Source organism: Gordionus sp. m RMFG-2023, chromosome 4, assembly GCF_954871325.1.
Source record: "Gordionus sp. m RMFG-2023 chromosome 4, tfGorSpeb1-WG-v2, whole genome shotgun sequence".
Lineage (NCBI taxonomy): Eukaryota > Metazoa > Nematomorpha > Gordioida > Chordodea > Parachordodidae > Gordionus > Gordionus sp. m RMFG-2023.
This window is the reverse complement of record NC_088778.1, coordinates 17666459-17688731: the sequence shown is the minus strand read 5'-3', so window position 1 is coordinate 17688731 and position 22273 is coordinate 17666459. Positions and strand designations below refer to the sequence as shown.

The 22273-nt window shown below is 27.4% G+C and overlaps 1 protein-coding gene across 3 annotated transcripts in view; it reads right to left on the bottom strand.

Annotated features, from left to right (window-relative positions):
* Window positions 1-21879, bottom strand: part of LOC135928049 (actin-histidine N-methyltransferase-like) — a 70353-nt gene extending 48474 nt beyond the window's left edge. For 2 of the 3 annotated variants that reach the window (XM_065464374.1, XM_065464375.1), the window contains exons 1-7: window positions 21723-21879; window positions 21577-21675; window positions 21387-21535; window positions 21273-21345; window positions 8242-8352; window positions 7941-8086; window positions 706-773 (exon numbers count right to left, since the gene is read on the bottom strand). In XM_065464374.1, the coding sequence (XP_065320446.1) occupies window positions 706-773; window positions 7941-8086; window positions 8242-8352; window positions 21273-21345; window positions 21387-21535; window positions 21577-21675; window positions 21723-21798 (722 nt within the window). In that variant the 5' untranslated portion in view covers window positions 21799-21879. The remainder of the gene's footprint in view (window positions 1-705; window positions 774-7940; window positions 8087-8241; window positions 8353-21272; window positions 21346-21386; window positions 21536-21576; window positions 21676-21722) is intronic. The other variant, XM_065464373.1, reaches the window with a different exon arrangement.
* Between the last annotated feature and the right edge of the window lie 394 nt (window positions 21880-22273).

Sequence of the window (22273 nt, the reverse complement as noted above, 5' to 3'; positions counted from 1 at the left end):
AGAAGAAAAACAAGCTAGGAACTGAGAGAAAGGATTGGGATAGAATCAATAGGTGATGTCTTGAGAATAAATAGACTGATGGTTTAAACATGTTGAACGGAAGGCAAATTAATAGACTGAGATGGTTTAGACATGCTGAACGGAAGGCAAAGAATGATTGGTTGAATAGGTGCCGTTGGTTGGAAGTGGAATAAACATGACAGTTCCCGTTCCCGAGTTAAAAAATAGCTGTTTTACAGGTGTTTTTGAAAAAATATAGCGGCGCCTTTAGCAACTCTGCTTATAACGAACGATTATTAAATTTTTCTATTTAGAATTGAATTAAAATTTGAAAGTTATAAACGTCATTAGTATTATCATCTATTGTTTGTAATTATAAACAAGGTATATTAATGGTGAATTAATTATTTTAAACTATTCAAATAGAATCAAATATTTCGAAAATGGAATATAATACTCGTATTATTCGTTTGAAACGAATATTGAAATATTAGATTTGATTTCTGTGAGATCTAGTTCTCATTACGTAAATTAAACATTTATTTTATAAAAAAACTAAAATCATAAGCACAAATTTTAAAGTGGGAAGGATTGTGATATAAAATATGAATTAAGCCAAAATAAAATATAGTATAACCTTTTCTAACCTTTATTTTGTTTTAAATATTTATTTAATTAGAGAAAAAATCTTAAATTGTTATTAACCTGTAATCTTCATAAGTAAAATGGTCGTAAAATATAAAGTTTTGAGACGATTTGTTTTGAGATAATTTCTAAAAAATTAAATAAATATTTCAGAATCAGTTGAGCGTTATTGACAACAATTTGATGATAAAAATAAAATTTCTAATGATTAGAAAAATAAAATCTGTGAAAACTCACACCATCAAAATCACACGGCTAATAACGTGTGGAATTGAAATTTTGATATCTTTAAATAGATTGAAGGCCATTTAAATTTTCAAGATCTCATAGTCATTAAAATCTCACATTTTCAATTTCACGTGCTTATGACTTAAATCGTGAGAAATTTAAAATATCAGACTTGAATGAAACTGTCAGATTTGAATTGACACATTTCTATTAAAAACTTTTCTATACGATGCGAAAACTCTACATATTTTAATTTCAAATCCATTTTCTTCTAGAGCCTTCGGTTTTGGTGTTATTTAATTAATGATAACTTAAGAAGAACTTGTATAATCTTGTTAATTCTATAAATTGCATATTATTGTATAAAATGAAATTTTAGTAAAGATCTTGCCCTTCATAAGTTATATTAATAATAAGAATAAATTTAATATAAATGATTATTTAGATGTCTACGCATATTACAAATGATAAATAATAGTATTGTTTTGCCAAGCCTTCGAAATTTATAACACTCATATGATTATAGATTGGCTGTTCATTATGTGAGTGAACCATATCTATACCCAAATGACACTTTTTGGCAGGTCTTTTCATAACTTAATTAAATACATATAATTCAATCTCGATAAATATGCCAAAGAGACTAGAGATAGAGAGCATCATACCTTTAAATATTATACCTAGTTTTGTTTAGATAAAAAAAAGAGAAGCAAAACAATATGGCACCCATGAACTACAAAATGTTGATTTATAATTATATATATTTTCATTTAATTATATACAATTAAGTTTATATAAATTAGAAAAATATTATATTTTTTACTTTATTATTTAATTACGTTTCTTGATTTAATATCCCACATTATTCGACCTAATAATGCAAAGTGTCGTGTTCGCAACAATTTAATTTATTCAATTTTAATTTCCCCACCCCCTCTCTTTTGTTTTCGCAATTAACTAGCCAGAAATTCAAAAAGGGTAAGGAAAATGTGCCATAAATGGTCATGTTTAAAGACTGGCCCGCCCTGTGTATATTTATGATATGTACCTCACCTAAGTTCATTTATTGAATAGAGCAATCCAATAAAATAATATTTTAAATAAACTGTTTTTAGAACCTCTTTCTGAAAAAATCACGTTACACATTTTTTTTGTTTGGTGAAAAAATTACTATTTTAGATTACTGATATTTTATATAAATATTATCCTTAGGCATTTGGCATTATTCACACAAAAAATTAGACTTTAAAAGTTTTATTTAATATACATATAAAGGCCTTAAAAATAATAGACAGGTGAGCATGCATTGACTGGCCAAAATTCATACATTCATATTGAAATGAAAGCTCGCGCAAAACAAAATTGGTGCAAAATAAGTGGTGAACAAATTAAACTAGTAATTGATGATATAATCATTAATAAAAGATCAATATTATCAATAGATACTAAATTTAATATTCCTAGAACAACCTTAAGAAGATCAATGTATAAGTACAAAGAGACTTTGCAATATCCTCATATGAGATGGAGTTCAAGGTTAATATTCGCCAAAGCTCTGAGGGCATTTTAAAAGATAACACATTCAAGCTAGCAAATCACTCATAGGTTTTGGCATAAAGCAGATAAAATTTATATTTTAAAGAATATAAATAATATTAGTTAAGATTATTAGCACATGATTTAGCAAAATATGAGTTAGTTTCCTGAAAGTTGGACCCGTGATGGAATGGTGGGCATGGATTGATTAAAGGGTTCAAACATAGACATCCTAAATTATCCCTAAGAACTCCTTAAGTAACAAGTTTGGCTAAAGCTCAAGGCTTCAATCTTCATATTGTCAAAAAAATTTGATAATTTAAAATCTCTAATGGATGAATATAAATTGAACCACAGGACATATGGAACATGGATGAAACTGGAGTAACCACTGTCCAAGATCATGGTAAAGTTATTGCAGAGAAGGGAATGAAACAGGTAGGATTTTTAACCTCAGGTGAAAGAGGATCCTAGTGACAATTGCTATAGCTATTGGAAATAGCATTCCTCTTGTTGTTTCTGTCGATTTTTCGACTCAATAAATATAAAATCCTTATAGAACAAGGTGGATTTGACCTTAGCGCCATTTTTTACATTTATTGCCAAATTCAAGCTGTGTGAACGGTTCAAAAATTAAGGAAGATTGCAGTCTATCCTATTGTCTTGGCCTAGGGCTCTGCTTCCATATTTTTCTCCTTTAATTAAGAAATTTTATATATTAATGATTCAAGTGTGTATTTTAAAATAACATATAACCATTCTCAGAAAAGATATTCAATTCTTTTATATTTTTCTATAGTAATTAGACACCTAAAAAGCCTTATAAAGGGTCGGAGTGAGGCGGGTCAAAAATTTAACTATACACAATATAGATATCAAACATAATTAATTTATAAAATGGTTGTTGTAGAAACATGAACCTTAATTGAAATTAGGGAAAAATATATAAATCTGCTCTAAAATGCTTCATTCGATTTTTTAAGTAATTTCCTATTTTAATAAAGAATAAATGTAACTTAATATCTTCATTTATTCAGAATTTGATCGAGTCGATTTTTAGGAAATTATATGCAAAAATTCTAAAATGTGGTAATAACTCAATACCTTTAATCTCTTTTTTAAAAACAAGCTAGATGGATTCCCACTATGTTGGACTATAGCCGGACGATCGCCTATTTAAAAATATTTCCCTAAACCTAAATTTTAAAGCCAAATATTGGTCATCAAACAAATCTGACTATTAAACGCCCTTTTATTAACACACAAAAAAATAAAATAAATTTAAAATGTTATTAAAAGAAGATCTTAAACTGAAAAAGTTATGCCATGAGAAGAAAAATTGGAATGCGTGAAGTTTAATCCTAAAGTTCCTAGAAAAAAGTGAAATATAATTTGGGGTTCATATTCCGAAAACCCCTGATCTAAATTCAAGTCTTAAATAAATTAAAAACATAAAGAAGAAAAAAAGAAGCTGGAGCTCTATCCAAATTATATTTATGTATAATGATAATTGTATTTAAATAAAAATCTCAAAGTATGTTTGCGTTTTTCATAATAATTCATAAGAGAAAAAATTTGAAAAAAGCAGGGAGCCAGCTATAGTTTAACATACTGGAAAAAAATGACTCTATTAAATTCCAAGACCTGCCAAGATACCATACTGCCGGTTCCGGGTTATTTTTTTTTTAAAAAAATTCAGCCCACCGTAGGTCTTATATATTATAGGGCAGTGCTGATCCATAATTTTTTTACCAATCAGATATTTATATTGATTTTTATTTACTACCTATCTATCAATGCAATAAAAATATCAATATTTTCTATTTAAAATAAACAAACTTCTATGAATAATTAAGTGCATTTTATTTTTTTTATTCTCCAAAAGTTAATGTAACATTTTGATGTTTTTTAAGGATTGAGAGATTAGAACCGTTGTCAAATAAAGAAAGGTTAAAACTAAAATGATAAAGATAAAAAAATAATCAAATAAATTAATTAAAATTAAAAATTAAAGATTAAAAAAAATTAAGTTCGTAAAATCATAATTTAATCATCTTCGCATCATAATTTCTCCTTATATATCCTTTTTCTTTAATCAACATTTGCATAGTCTCAATTTGTATCGAGATTTAATTCTTGTAGATTTGAATATCTTCGGGCTTCGTAATTTTGTTTAAAAGTAATCTGCCTGTCTGGCGTTTTTCTTAATCTAGTAAATTTGCATGTTACCACAATTACAACACCTTTCCACTTAGATTAGTCCCACCATTCTGCGAATGATCTCCTTTCTTCCGATTTTGACTTTACTGATCTTGTTTCTCCACCAAATCTATTCGTCTTAATCTTTAATGTCTTCAAGTTTCTAACGACGGCGGTCTATTGTCTAATATTCTTCACTTCTAAGGACTGTTTGTATCCTATTACACTATGAAATTCTTGATTCCTTCTGTTTCTTGTCAACCCCTTGTAAACGATTATCTCTTGATCTTTATAGGCCATTGACGAATCTGTTATCATGATTCCCGATACATTCTTCTAGCTCTTTTAATTATATTTCGTTTTAATCCCAAATTATCCTAGTCTGTGCTTCTTTCTAACGATTTCTAGTAACTAATGACGGTAAACGACTGCCGATAATTTGTCTGCGAGTAACGATGGTTTCCCCGACTTCTTGTTTCTAAGATCATCGATTTTTTATCCTATACTAAAGTTTTGATAAGCAACTGGCGATAATTTGTCAACGATTAACGATAGCATCCTGGTCTTGACCACTTGTTCTACCTAGTCGCTTGTCAAGATATCCACGTTGTCTTAAGATTTCTTATACGATAATGATTTCTTGTATCTTTTGATCCAAAATAAAAAATCCGATCTCTAATTGAGCTCGATTGCGGCATAAATTTTCTAATGACGAAAAGCCGTTTCTCTTTATGAAGATTTTGGTTAATCAACAACCTGATATTTTTCTAAATATTATCAACTTAAATAACAGTTAACCGTATATCTTTAATAACAATTTATAACAAATTTCTTTTAGCTACATCGATCGCTTGTATGTATAACGATTTCTTGTGACGAATTCCTTTTAATTAAACGACTAATTCTATTCTTTTTCGAATTACGACCATTGATATTGACACCATGTTTCATTGACCTCATTCTTTGTCTTTGTGTCGATAGTCATTTCATACATCCCCTTCCCCCTTTATTTAGAATCTCTTTTCAGAGTTAATTAGACTGAATTATTGTAATGGCCCGGTCTCCTCCGCTCTCCAACACCAATGTAGAAGTTAAGTAGAATTTATTTGGGAACTTAGAACCATTGTCAAATAAAGAAAAGTTAATTAGACTGAATGTGTCCATAGAACATTGTTTCGGCCAACAAATGTAGTGGTTGAGATAATTTAGAGAATAAAATAATAGTATAAATAAATTAACTACTAATACTTTATTAATTAATATAAATACTAATTACATAATCATAAATAAAATAAGAAATTAAAATAATATAAAAAAATTAAAATAAAATTAAAATAAAATTAAAGATTAAAAAAATTAAGTTCGTAAAATCATAATTTAATCATCATTTTTCGCATCATAATTTCTCCTTATATATCCTTTTTCTTTAATCAACATTTGCATAGTCTCAATTTGTACCGAGATTTAATTCTTGTAGATTTGAATATCTTTGGGCTTCGTAATTTTGTTTAAAAGTAATCTGCCTGTCTGGCGTTTTTCTTAATCTAGTAAATTTGCATGTTACCACAATTACAACAGTTAATATTCTCATTTAAAATATTTGCAATGTTTATGGGTGAATGTTGTATTGTTAAACAGCTCTGTTTAGTCGATTTTAAAAGAGGGCTAAATCAAAATTTTAGTCAAAATAATATTACCTAAGGCTTGAAATTTCACCAATAGAAGTCCAAACCTTTCTGCCATCTATGGGAAAAATCAATTAGCTTGAGTAATTTACTTTCGACCAAAATCTTGAGTTAGCTGTTTTTAAAATTGGATATATTGAACCGTTTAGCAACAAAAACCGAATTGGACTCTTTAGATATTTTAAAATACTTTTCTTTTTGCATATAATATAAAATTTGAAACTATTTTTTAACAATTATAACAAATAAATTGTATAGTTCCTCTTAGAGGTCTGCCGCCCACGCCCGCTTATATAAATGAGCTGGCGGATGGGCGGGTAAAAAAATTTTCGAGAATGGGCAGGCGGGCGGGTTAAAAATAATTTGAAACTATGGGCGGGCTGGGCGGGTGGGTTAAGAAATTTAAACAATGATCGGGCGGGTTAAGGAAATTTAAAATTTTTGTTCAAAAACAAACAAAAAAAAATTGTTTATGATCACTAACAATATTTCTTTTTTTTAAGTGAAGAACATTTACTTAACTATATTATTAATAAACACAACAATAAAACTTTTTTCTTAGAATAAATAAACATTTTTGTCTATTAAAAATTTCCATTTATGGGAATGTAATAAAACTTTTCTAGTGTTTCTTCCGAACACGGGATTAGCATTGCTGTAAGATTTTTAAAACAAAGGAGAACGTGTTTGAATCCAGAAAATGTCGATTCATTATTATTTTTGCATTATAATTTACATATAATATTAATTTTACATTTTTATTTTTTCATAAATACTCAATTTATCAAATTAATTGTCCATAATTTACATTTATTTTTATACTTATATTAATTTCCTAAATTATAAACTTTTTGTAGAGGTGTAATGCTGAAATATTTTTATTAGATGCTTAAAAAAATGAAAGAATGACCATAATTAAATTTTATAAGCGGACTTGGGTTAAAAATTTTTTATAAATAATGGGCGGGCGGGTAAAAAATTTTAGACTAATGGGCGGGCGGGTATATATTTTTTTGAAAACTATGGGTGGGCTGGGCGGGCGGGTTAAATTGTTGTTAAAACATTGGATGAACGGGAAACCCGCCCAATGCAGACCTCTAGTTCCTCTCATTAATTTATTTTTATGAAATTAAGCATAAAATAAAAAATTATATGATTATATAAATAATAACCAAAAACGATAAAAAATATCGTCCAGATCTGATATTTTTGAAAACGTTAAATTTCGGTGCCGATTAATATTTAATATCGGCACAGCCCTATTATTTTCAGGCCCGGTCCGGATTTTTTTAAAATATATTATATTTATTTTTAATTTTATAGCTAATAAAGGCGATTTAAAATATTCGATTATAAAATATATGGCACGGTCCGGGTATTTTTTTAAAAATATTTTTAGGCCCGGTCATTTAAAAAAAAATTTATTAGGCCCAGCCGGGGTATATTTAAAAAAATTGAAATACGGCCCGGCCCAAGCTCTGAACCGAGCCTGTAGATCTCTGAAAAAATGAGGATATTAAGTTTCATATATTTTTTTAATAAAACACGAAATTTCATTAAAAAACATGAAGAGTTTTAGATAAATATTTTAAAAGGCGGCGTTTTTGAGTCACCCGGTATTTTAGTTTAAAAACAAATAAAACATACTTTAAGTAATCTATATATGTAAACATATTGCCTTGAAATGCTGCAAACGTGATTATATATGAAATCAAATGACAAACTCGATTTCGCGATCTCAAAATCATTCTCACTAAAATACAAGGGGGTGTTAAACGTCTGTGGTAAGATATCTAATTTTCATTATATATATAAATAAATAACTTCCTATTTAACAATATCTTTAATTTCTTTACCGGTTAATTAATATTAAAATTCTTTCTTTCTTTCCTTCTTTCTTTATTATGTAAATAAATTTTTATTTAAAATATCTAGAAAATCAAGTAACCTAAATAAGGTTTCCAAAATGAATCTTTTTTATGCATTTCTTCTAGTAATAGCAAAGATAATGAGACATTTTGCATTTTCTGAAGTAATAAGTCATTCTGTATAATTGATTCTATTTTTAAAAATAAAATTTATAATTTTTGGTATACACTCGGTCTTAAACGCATGTAATTCAATTCGTGTTTTACTTATCAATTATATTAGAATAATAGTATTCAATAATATTTTAATTATTCATAAATATTCGAAATTATCATTATATAAGCTTCTAATGTATTTTTTCCCCTCATCCATTTTATAAAATGTAATCCATTTTTCGTATCGGGGTGGCCTAATGGGTAAGATGTAGGCTTGGAAACACGAGTATGAACAAGGACGCGGGTTCAATCCTGGTAAGAACCATAAAAACTTTCAAGTTTTTCTTCGATGACTGATGTGTAAAGACATATGGTATGATGAATTTCGGAGCTTAGAGATGACACCCCGGTCACCGACAGGCCTGGACAGCCGGGTGCTAAGGATACCTGTCCAATAAACAAATGAAGGACACAAATGAAAATATGAATATGAAAGCTAGGGCGTTCCCTCCATGCGACGCGCAGGGTGTAGACCTCCATCCTGTGAAAAATAAAGTAAAGGTCAAAGCAAAGAAGACAAGACTGGCAAGTTTGAATATTGGGACGCTTAAAGGTAAGACGAGAGAATTGGCATCAATGTTGAACAAGAGAAAAGTTGATATAGCGTGTATACAAGAGACGAAATGGAAAGGACAGAAAACTTTGATGATTGGAGATGGGTATAAATTGTACTATAATGGACTTGTTAGCAATAGGAACGGTGTCGGCATCATCCTCAGCCAAGACCTAACCTCTTCAGTAGTAGAAGTCAACAGGATCTCTGATAGACTAATGAAGATAAAACTCTGCATTGGTCAATCAATACTACACATCCTATCAGTATATGCTCCTCAAACGGGTTGCAAGGAAGAAGAGAAAGATGACTTTAGAGCTTTCCTTGATGAAGCTGTAATGGAAATCCCTAAGGATGACCTAGTCATAATTGGTGGTGACTTAAATGCGCATGTGGGGAAAGCAAGAGATAGCTACAAGGCATCATGGTGGTTTTGGATACGGAGAAAGAAATGATGAAGGAGAGCACGTACTGAAATTTACGCAAGCCTTCGACCTTGCCTTAACCAACACCTACTATAGGAAAAAAGACAGTCATTTAATAACATATGAAAGTGGTACTAGGAAAACACAGATAGATTACATGCTAATCTCTCGCAGAAGATTAAAAGATATAATAGACTGCAAAGTCATCCCAGGAGAAGATATCGCCGCACAACACAAGCTACTAATCATGGATTTACAAATCTCAAATAAATCCACTCAAAATAAGATAAAACTGGAACCATGCATCAAATGGGGTAAATTAAAAACAATGACAGATGCCTTTGCAATCAATGTAAACATTGAAACAATAAATTGCTCACAAGTCAGTGAAAAAATCAGGACAGACCTTTCATCTAGATTAATAGACACTGCAAAATCGACGCTAGGCTTGACAAGAGGAGGCAACAAATCACACAAAGAACTATGGTGGTGGAATTAAGAGGTACAAACCACTATACAGGAGAAAAAAGCCCTTTATAAAATATGGTACAAATCCAAAAATGCAGATGACAAGTCAAGATACAAAAAATCCAAGAGATTAGCTACAAAGGCGGTGGCTAGGGCCAAATCTATGGCATACGATGACATGTACGAAGATCTACATACCAAAGAAGGGCAAAATAAAATATACAGATTAGCCAAACAGCGAGAAAAGAACTCTAGGGATATAAACGGAGCTCCGAAAGTAATCAAAAATAAAGATGGGAAATTGATAATAAAGGAAAAAGAAATAATGAATAGATGGAAAGAATATTTTCAGGAGCTTCTCAACTTTAATTCCCACATATTGCATCTCGATGAACACTCCCCTTGTCAAAACCTTGTACAACCTATAACGGAACAAGAAATAATCACATGCCTCAAGCATATGAAAAACAACAAAGCTAGGGGTCCAGACGATATTCCAATAGAAAGCCTTAAAGCACAATAAAAATACTTGGAAATGAAGAGGTTCCCCAAAAATGGAGGAAGAGCTATCTAGTTCCTATCTTCAAAAATAAAGGGGATCCACACAATTGTCAAAATTACAGGGGCATAAAACTAATGTCACACTGTCTAAAACTATACGAAAAAATAATAGAAAAAAGATTAAGAGATATAATCGAAATAGGAGAGACACAGTTTGGCTTTATGCCTGGAAGATCAACAACCGATGCTATCCATGCAATTAGGCAAATGAGTGAAAAATACAGAGAAAAGAACAAAAAGCTACACATGGTCTTTCTCGATCTAGAAAAGGCCTTCGATAGAATCCCAAGAAAACTTATCTGGTGGGCGCTACGCCACAAAAAAGTTCCCGAAAAATATATAAGAATAATACAGGATATGTATATGGGACATACAACAATGGTCCGTAGCACAACAGGTACTTCAGCAGGCTTCACAATAGCCGAAGGAGTTCATCAAGGGTCGGCTCTCAGCCCACTTCTCTTCATTACAGTAATAGATGTATTAGCACAGTCTATACCTCAAACAGTCCCGTGGAATATGATATTTGCAGATGATATTGTGATACTTGCCGAATCCAAGGATGAAATGAAAGAAAGGTTAGTGAATTGGATAAATATCCTAGAAACGCACGGATTAAAAGTAAATAGAGAAAAGACGGAGTATATGGTGATAGGAGGAGATGAAACGGAGAGTATTGATATAAATGATTGGCAGATATCCGCAATTAAAAACTGCAAATATTTGTGCTCCACTATACAAACAAACGGCACAATAGAAAAAGAGATAAAGAATAAGATTAATCAAGGGTGGTTAAAGTGGAGATCTTTATCTGGAGTGCTATTTGACAAAAGAATCCCACACAAATTAAAGGGAAAAATCTACAGTTCCATAGTACAACCAACTATTCTATATAGTTCGGAAACATGGCCAACCAAAGAATCAGACGAGAGAAGTCTACAAACTATGGAGATGAGAATGCTGAGGATGATTGCTGGGGTAACAAGAAAGGATAAGGTGCGCAGTACAAGAATACTAAATAGTTTAAAGGTAGTGCCCATTAAGACTAAGTTAATGGTAAACAGACTTAGGTGGTATGGGCACACAATGAGAAGGCCTATGAACTACATAGGAAATAAAGTTGAAAGTTTGGAAGTGATGGGCAAACGTAAAAGAGGAAGGCCAAAACTTCAATGGGGCCATAAAGTTAGAGCCAATATAAAGAAGTATAAAATAGATAAAAGAGATTGTATGAATAACATAAAGTGGAGAGAGATGTTGAAGGAGCTTACCACCAGAAAAAGTGAAAGCTAAAGAGAAAAAAAAAATAAAAAAATAAATTTTCGAATCAAATAATAATTAATTGTTTTTTGAAAAACAAATAATACCAACCGATTTATATTTTTTAGAAGCATGATTAATATTTTCTTTCTTTCTTGGTTTGACTAAAGTGCATATGCCTATGCGAACTACAATGAAGGAAAACAAGAAATGGTTAGGTAAAATTTTTATATTTATAATCTATAATTGAGTTGAGATTTATTTTCTTATGATATAAACAAGTTTTAAAAATTAAATTACTAGCTATATTCAATAATTAATTAATTTAAATTAATAATTATCTTTCATCACTATTGATAGATTGTTTAAATCTTTTAATAAAATTATAAAATAATCATAATGTAAAGATATAACTCTATAATATTCAATCCGCAAGTTGGCGAAATTTTTAATAATAAATTTTTTTAAACTTTAATGAAAACTAAAGTCAAAGTTATGAATCGAATATAGTTTTTATATTTTGGGCACAAGTTTAAATCGGAAAATGAGAATTTTAAATAAATTATATAAAAAAAATTTTCTTTACAATAACTTTTTTTTAAAAATACATTAGAAATTTTTTAAAATTTAAAGTGTTATTCCAATATTTTAATTTTACTATTAGTTATCTAAAGATTAAATGAAAATTCGAATTTGGGTTTTCACTTCATTTTTATTTTTAGATTTTTTTTATGATCAATTTGAGACACCAAAATTAAATAAAATCATTTATTATTTATTTATTCTATGTAAATAAAATATAAAAATCAAATATAAATTCAATCATTTAAAGGATGGATGCATTGAATTCCATCTAACGAATGCGTTCGTCAAAAAAAGAAGTATTTACGTTTTCCAAAGTTTGTTAAAAATAAAAGGAACGTGGTTTATCATTTTTTTTCAAAAAAGCGTCATTGAACGCGATTCGGGGGAAGCCAATTTTTAAAAACGACTAACTCAATATTTTATTAAGAAAAATATTATGCAAACCTTAAGATTTTGCTCAGAGGTGGCACAAAGGGTTGAACATCTATTAACGAAATCTCGAGGCTTAAATAATATTTTTCTGGCTAAAATATTGAGTTAGCCATTTTTTTAAATTTTTTTTGGTGATACTATAATTAGAGGAAGATCCCATAATAAAAAAATATTTAGCAACTTTAGGAAAATTACTAAATGCCTACAAAGTTTTTAAAGGGGTATAGGGATAAGGTAAATTTTTGGTAGATGAAACATTGCATTTTAAATTTATTTTGGTTATAATACTATAATTAAAGGAAGATCCCTTAAATAAATAAAATTTAAGCAACTTTAGGAAAATTAGCATAACTTTGTTCTGAAAATAATCAAAATAGGGGTAAAATTGACCCACCTTTGAAGTTTAAGTGATTTTTTTAACCTTTGTAGTGAAGGGTTAAATCGAAATATAGTATTAAATGACGCAATTGTATTCATTAAATTGAAATATATAATTGAAATTTATACAATCATTAATAAAATGAATAAAAATATCTAAACGATTTAATAATAGGTATTTTCGAAAATATCTATAAGAAGATATTCATGAATATTATCCCGATCCCCATGTCTTTTATAGTTTGCTTTTAGATCCCGCCACAGCCTTTCGACTTTTTGAGTGTAATCAATCTGACATTTGGATCAACAAAATTTTGCGAATGATTGACCCGATAGTGGAAATAATTTGTTTTTCTAACCGATTATATCTAAGATAGATAGATTTAATTTATCACTAAATAAAAAATTAAATTTGTAGGCAAATTCTCCTACACCCCTCCCTCCCCCATATATAAACGCTGCGGAATTAAGAATTTCTATATTTGACCCCCAATACAAAATTTTGTAGAAAAAACTTTTTAAAATATCTTAAATAAAAATTTGTAGAAAAAACTTTCTATAATATTAATAAAAATTTGTAGAAAAAACTTTCTAAAATATCAATAAAAATTTGTAGAAAAAACTTTCTAAAATATCAATAAAAATTTGTAGAAAAACCTTTTTTTAAATATCTTAAATGAAAAAAACAACATACATCCCCCCCCTCCCCGAAAGTGGCAATAATTTTTAAGATTATATAATTTTTTCCATCATTAATTTTATGAATAATATTAGGCTCCCTATTTGAAGGCCTTTGGATGGTTTATATTTTAAATTTATTCTTTTCTTCTTTATCCTTTTTTTAAAAATTTTTTTCAAATTTTACATGGTCGTTATTTTTAATATTTTTTTATACTGCTATATTTTTTATGACATCTTATACTAAATTTCATATATTTTTAACTGTTGATTACCTCGTAAAGTTATTATAGTGAATCGATCCATTACCCCGAATGACTTACCTGAATATATTACTTATACATTGTCGTGAATGTATTATAGCGAAAGCATTATCGCGATTCGCGAATGCATTTCTTGCGATATTAGGAATGCAGTTTGATGAAAATTACATTTATATATTTATCGGCCTTTAAACAGACTTAATGGAACTTGAAAATTGGTCTAAAATCGGGCTTGGGTCTAAAAACAATTTTTTCGGAAATTGACTCAAAATATATAAAAAAGATTCTATGCGATAGGTTATAATGGTTTCTCTAGGATTAATGTAAATGAATTAAATGTTTGTATTATTTAATCGTTTAAATATACGTTTATTTATATTTTTCAATTATTGGGATAGGCCAAGCTCATGACGGAAATAAAATTATGGGCTTGGGACTAAGAATAAATTTGGATGGAGCTCAGTCCAAAATAAATTAAATTTGCAAGGCGCTAAGAACAAGTCTTATATAAAACATTGAGCTAAACAGATGATTAATCCTCGCAAATCATTTTTATTATTCTTTAATTAAACGTATTTTAATTAGTGAGGTGAGGGATTTAAAGTTTAATTTTATTATTTCGGTATTTTGACAGTATATATATAGATATCTATATCAAAGCAGTTTATATAATTCAAAAATTGTGATTTCGACCATAAAAATTTTTATAAAGTCCTTTTATCGTTCAATCAAAAAGAAAAGTCCAATCCTTTTTTACTGGTAGTGATATATAATGTTGATTAGAGATCTGCAAATCCATACTACTAGCTGGCCCCATGTTAAAATTAGGAGTATTCGGCTTTTCGGGCCGGGTCGGGCCTAATATTTTTAATAAAAATTTGGGGGGCGGATCGGGCCTTGGAAATTTTTTAAAATTTATCTATTTTATGTTGAATTTTTTATGTAAAATTAAATATTTGATTTTATTTATAGAAATTAGACGTCATATAACATATATCTTTTATTTTGAGTAATTATAAAAATTTATTTTTATGTTTAAATAAATTCGGGCCGGTAAATTTTTTTTAAAAAAATTCTGTTTCGAGCTGGGCCGATGTAACATGATATTTTAACTTAAATTTAAATTAACTCCCTTTAGTAAGACTGACATTTATGATTGTAATTATAATAATAAAATATCATTATAAAATTGTAATACTGACATTTATGACTGACATGTAATGTTAAAAGTTTCTTTTATTTAGTAATACTGACATTAATGACTGACATGTAATGTTAAAAGTTTCTTTTATTTAGTAATACTGACATTAATGACTGATATATAATGTTAAAAGTTTTTATTATTTAGTAATACTGACATTAATGACTGAAATGTAATATTAAAAGTTTATATATAGCATTATTGACATGACAGGTGATGCTTAAAGTTTATATTTTTAGCTATATTGACGCTTATGAGTAGTGTTGTTAATTAGTCGAGTTCTTACGACTACGACTAATAGTCGTAATCATGGAAATCGATTAAAAACTTTAGCGACTAAATTAGTCTATTAGTCGTCTAATTTAGGCGACTAAAACGACTAACAAGAAATTCAGTAAATAAAAAAAACTGCATGATCATATAACTCTCCCTATCAATTTACATTGTAATTAAGATCTTTGTTATTAATCAACTCCCTCCTTAACACTATTTATCAAAGAGGGAATTAATCTATCATAGTGATATCTTAACTCAGAGGTATATGATAAGGGGAGTTAATGTATCATGCCACACCGGCAAAACTTTTTTAAAAAAATTTAGGTTCAGGCCGGGCCGGCAAATTTTTTAAAAAAAAATTTCGGGGCGGGCCGGGCATGAAAAATTAGGCCCGATGCAGATTACTAATGTTGATATTAATATATTTATCTGTTTTATTAAAATCTTAGATTTTAGTATGTATAATGAAAGAAAAGATTTTACATCAGCCCCAGTTAAACAAATTTGTAATATGCTATTTAACGAATTGCATAAAAACCATACAGATATTGCAAAACTATTACAGTAATAATATTTGTTGTAACACATTTCCATAATGTGAAAAAAACATTCTTATATAGTTAAATAATATTCCTTAATTATTGTAAAAACTTTTTGAGATAAACACACCCTTTAAAAACTTAATTGAAAGAAAATGTTGAGAAAAACTATTATTTTTAAAAACTTCCGGTAATTTAACTTAAATTAAAACTTCTAATAATTATTTTTTTTCCAATTAAAAACGATATTTCTATTTTTTTAAAGGTCAAATTTTACTTTCGCTAGTATTTGGAATCTATCTCCAGTTTCAGTTGTTAATATAATATTCGATTATTTACTAACTTTATGTACATAATTTTAGATACACCTAATGAAACTATATTCTCTCGAAGAATTATCTGAAATAACAAATAGATACCAAAGTTATTCACCTATCCCATCAAATCCCTTAGATGTCTAACTGACATTACAAACCGATGTCAATATTCGAATATTCACGAGCAACCAAATTTTGATCTTATTCGTTTTAGAAAAAAATGGTAATTGGAGCGATGAAAAAATGGAATTTGCTGAAATATGGCTGAGCAAACCAATTGATGAACATCCCAATGCAAGGACAATTGTCCATGATCTAAATTTATACATTCGTTCTGTTGAATATTACGACGACCCTTTATCTCTGAAAGATAACAAAGAACTTCAGTCGAATATAGCTGAATTGTTTGGTAAGAATAACGTCTATACCATTAAAAACAATAGAAAATTTACCACCATATCTAAGGTTGAGCAAGTCAGCTATATCAAAATGTATTAAATTAATGGGTTGGAGCCGGATAAGGGTTAGAAAAGAACCCGATAGGAGAAACTCTCCATATGTAATTCAAATTCGAAAAGAATATTGTGACAAGATGAAAAATATTTCCTTTGATGTATTCTTCCTGGACGAGACAGGGCTTAATACCCACAGTATTTCGCATGGGTGGGCACCCTTAGGAAAAAGGCTATCTGTTAAGTTACCTCCCTCCAAAGGAAAAAATATATCAGTCCTATGCACAATAGGAATAAGTTGATTGAAAACATTCACAATTATAGATGAGGCTTTCATTGTCATAAAATTCAAAACATACCTCTACCATCGTCATTGCTTAGAATGGATAATGCTCCAAGTCATCGAGCGACGATAATTATCCAAATATCATATTTTTACCACCCTATTCGCCGCAATAAAATCCGATCGATTTTCAGAGTTATTAAAAATCAATACCGATCGAATTCTCCTAAACCAATTAACGGAATAGAAGTTATTGCTATATTTACGAGTATTTTGAGCAATTATTTTACATACAATTTTTCAAATTTTTATTCTCACACCACAAAATTTATTGAAGATGGAATTCAATGAATTCCTATAAATGATTGAATTTATAATAGATTTGTATATTTTATTTACATAGAATAAATAAATAATAAATGATTTTTTTTTAATTTTGGTGTCTCATATTGATCATAAAAAAATTTAAAAATAAAAATGAAATGAAAACCCTAAATTCGAATTTTCATTCAATCTTTAGATAACTAATAGTAAAATTAAAATTTTGGAATAATGCTTTAAATTTAAAAAAATTTCTAATGTATTTTTTAAAAAAAGTTATTGCAAAGAAAATTTTTTTTTATCTATCTTCTTCTTTTTATTTTGAAAATAAATATTAATTTAATATTAATATGAATTTTTTAAGATATAAAGGGTTATTTTTAATCAGCTGTTTCCTTTATCATATTTGATAACACTATTTCTGTCCAATTTGTATATTATTTTAATTTATAGATTATCGTAAGCATGGAAGTTTTTATTTCGTTATATGATACTGAATACCATGGCCAAAATAAAATAAATACTTTACAGTAACACCATGTATTTAATAAACTAATTCTATCGGTTCCCATTCTAAATCGTTAATAATAAAATCGATAAAAATTAGGAATCTCGCTTATATCTCCTTGAAAGTAAACATTTGTATTTAAAATGAATTTTTATAAATTTATTAAAAATAGAGGAAATATTATTATTGCGCTCTTTCAAGTTTACTTGATAAATTTTCTCAGATATAAGCGAGATTCTCAATTTTTAACGATTTTTATTTTAGCGATTCGATTTAGAACCTATTCCTTCTATCCTTAACAAATGTAAAATGTGATCAAAAAGTATATGTTTTTAAATCTTTACGTTATAATTTAAAGAGATTGATTGTAATATTTATTTCCGATTGATATATTTTATAGACTTATTAAATAATTATAATTATTATAATAGATTTATAAAGTAAAAATAATTAAATATTATATTTACATACATAGATATAAAATAGTTAATATCTTATAGAAAATTTATTTATTTTTATATGATTATTTGAAATTTCGATATTATTTTTAATATTTTTCAAGTGTTTTATATATAAATAGTTGAACAAATTTTAAGTATTATTTTTATATTTTATAAACAATTAAATTTTAATATATAAAAATTAATAAGAAATTTTTTTTTAATAAATAAAATATTATTTTTAAATTCACTTAAAACTATTAATTAAGATATTTATTTATTTTAAATTAAATATTTAAAAAAATTTATTCATAAAGTTTTGAATGAATGTGAACGCGTTTCTATTTTTATAATGTGAACAGATCGATTTTTGCCAATGAACGTTGAATGCATTCGAATTTCTTTAGAAATGTTTATAGCACTAGAAAAAATACATTATTAAAAAACATATATGAAAGAAACCAAATTAACAAATATATTTAAAATAATATAACATCTAGGGCTGTGCCGATATTAAATATTGGATCGGTACCTATATTTAACGTTTTTCGAAAATATCGGATCGGGTCGATACCTGTAAAAACCTGATCCGATCTTTTTACTTTTTTTTGTTATTTTATTTTATGTTATGTATATTTATTTTACATTATTATAATATTTTCTAAATAGTTTTTAAAATTTTATTTCTTTTTTAAAATAGATTTATGGTATTTTGAAAGTTTTTTTTTATATAAATAGAAAGGAACATCCAAAGTTTTATTTATTTTAAATCTTTTTAAATAACGCCAATTTTTTTATTTATACTTTAAATAAAAGAATTTTTTTAAATATGGTATCTGAATTATGGAAATATTTTACAAAAGACAAAGATAATTTTGCAAAATGCGTTATCTGCGGAATCATCTGAGTCTGCCTTCAGTATGGCAGGAGATATAGATAGTCCATATCGTAGAAGCTTATTCCCAGAAATTCTGGAGGCTCTCATATTTATTAAAAAATCTAATATATTATAATTTTATATATTAAATATTACAATTTTATAATTTATACCAACATAAATTGGATATATTATTAAATATATATATTTTTATTATAGTCTTAATTGTAGAAATAAAAAAATTAAATTAAATTCATAATTCGATTTTTTCTTAAAAAAAATTGATTTCTTAATTACATTTGGTTCAAACAGGGGTGATTAAAAATCATTATAAATATCGGATCGGTTTACAATATCGGATCGGTGAAAAATATGTGGATCGGCAAAACCCTTAACATCAAAATAAACCATATTAAAACAATATGTTGGAACAATAATATAAGTATATTAAAAAAGTATGAATTAGAGGTCTGCATTGGGCGGGGTTTCGGCATGCTCGCCCATCTATGTGGGCGGGCAAATAATTTTCTAAGAACGGGCTGGCGGGTTAAAAACTTTTAAACTATAGGCGGGTGGGTGAGCGGGTTAAGAAATTTAAACAATGGGCGGGTGGGTTAAAAAAATTTAAAATCATTTAAGTAAATATTAATAAAAAATTGTTCCTGTGAACTTTTTTATATATTAAAAATTAAAATGTCCTTTTTTGGTGTCATAAAAACTTTTTATAAATAAACTTTTTTTATATAAAACTACTTTGGTGGAAAGAACAAGAAAGAGATTTTACCAAAGCTATCAAGATTAGAAAGAAAAATATTGGCAATTCCTACAACTAGTGCTTCTTCTGAACGAGGATTGCTGGAAGGTTTTTAGAACAAAGAACATGTTTGAATCCAGAACTTGATTCATTATTATTTTTGCAATAGAATTACATATAATATCAATTTTATATATATTTTTTTTATAAATAGTTTATTTGATCAAATAAATAATCCATAATTTAATTTGAATATTTTTTATGCTTAATATAGTAATTTCTTAAAAAGTTCTTGTAGAGGTGTAATTCTAAAATTTTTTTTTATTATAGATGCTTAAAAAATTGAAAGAATGGACATAATTAAATTTTATAATAGCGGATTTGGGAAAAATTTTTTTAAATAATGGGTAGGCTGGTAAAAAATTTTAGACTAATAGGCAGGTGGGCAGGTAAGGTATTATTGACAAATGGGTAAGCGGGAGGGTATATTTTTTTTTAAAACATTGGGTGGGTGAGAAAAACCCGCCCAATGCAGACCTCTAGTATGAATAAAATAAATATAAAATTAATCTTAAAAAATTATATTTATAAGATAATATAAAATCAAAAGATGTCTATAAAAGTAAGAAAAAAATAAAGATATAAAAATTGACTCAAAAAATATATTAAAAATAATATAACATCAAAATAAATCATCTTAAAAATATGTATTTAAAAAATAATATACCATCAAAATATTTCAAAAAAATATATTTAAATAATAATATAACATCAATTCAATACTATCAACCACAAAAATCTATATTTATAAAATAATAATCTTAAAAAATTATATGGAAAAATTTGTTAAAATATTATAAAAAACATCTTGCATGATTAACTCTGGCAATGTGTACGTTCCCATAAACACAAAATCATACTGCCAACCACTTTAACATATTGCCATAAAAATCAGGCAATGAGAATAACACATTGATCCTAACATATATAAACACACTACCATTCCTTACTCAAGTTGAAAACTTATTCAGTGTCATAAAATGTTTTATTTAAAATCAAATCAAAATATTTAGTAATTATGCCAATTTGTAAATATTTAGATAATATATATTTGAATTTTTAATATATAGGTATTGTAAAAGTATCAATATTATGTATCATCAGTTTAAGTATAATTTTAAAGTATTCTATTAAGTCTGGCCATCAATACAGAAATATCATATTTTTATATAGATTTTTTTTAAAAAAATATCTTTCTTTTCTCTTAATTTTTTAGGTATATAAGAACTAATTTTTTAATTTAATATACATAAAGATATCATACTGAGTGACAAATCATGATCAGAAGAACTGTCTAATATAATATTTTTATTTATTCTAGTCAATGTTTGATTTGTCTACAAAATTAATTTATATTTCAATAATCATAGATTTTTACTCTTATTAAATTTGTTGAATATATTCCTAATCCTTTATTTTCACACATTTTTATTTCAAATTTTTCAAGATTTTTCAAATTATTTAATTTGAGCCATAAAATAAATTTGGACAAATATTCATTCCTGTTATTAAAGTTTAGTTTATATTCTAAAATAATTAAATAACATAAAATAATCTATTAACTTTACTTTCTTGTAAATTCATTAACTGTGAAATTATACAATAAATTTTCTGTAATTGTTTAAAATGCCATTGAAATGTGGGATCATGTTTATTTTCAATGCATACTTAAAAAATTAAATAAATTCATATATCATAAATTGGGAAAAAATACAATTTAAAAGATTGTCACAGAGTTTATCAATTTTTTCAACAAGATTTATAGGAAAATTTATATGGCATTTCCCCATTATAGAAAAATATCTACAAATTAAAAAATTTTATAACATATGGTTAATGTATTGTGACAAAATATATAATTTGATATAAAACGTGGTATAATGCCACCAATGACATAATAATGGTATCGTACCCAATGACATATAATAATACCTAGACTGACGATACATTCATTAAAAGTGTACATCAATGAAAACAGCTGGGGTCGCCATTTTGATTACCCATTTCATTATTAAAGATTTTAAACGGAAGCATACTATTTAAAGAACCAAGTTATCAATTTAATAGTAGTTTTTAACATGAGAATAATTACTATATGGGTTACCAAAATGGCGGGTTCAGCTAATTTGCATTCAACGAGGCTTTCAAATACATAATCATAAATGCATCGTCAGTCTAGGTATTATTATTTTTTTTAGTTAAAATTAGGTATTTTGTCGGTAAACCCTTCGCTAAATTTCGCTTAAGCTTAAAATTTATATGCTC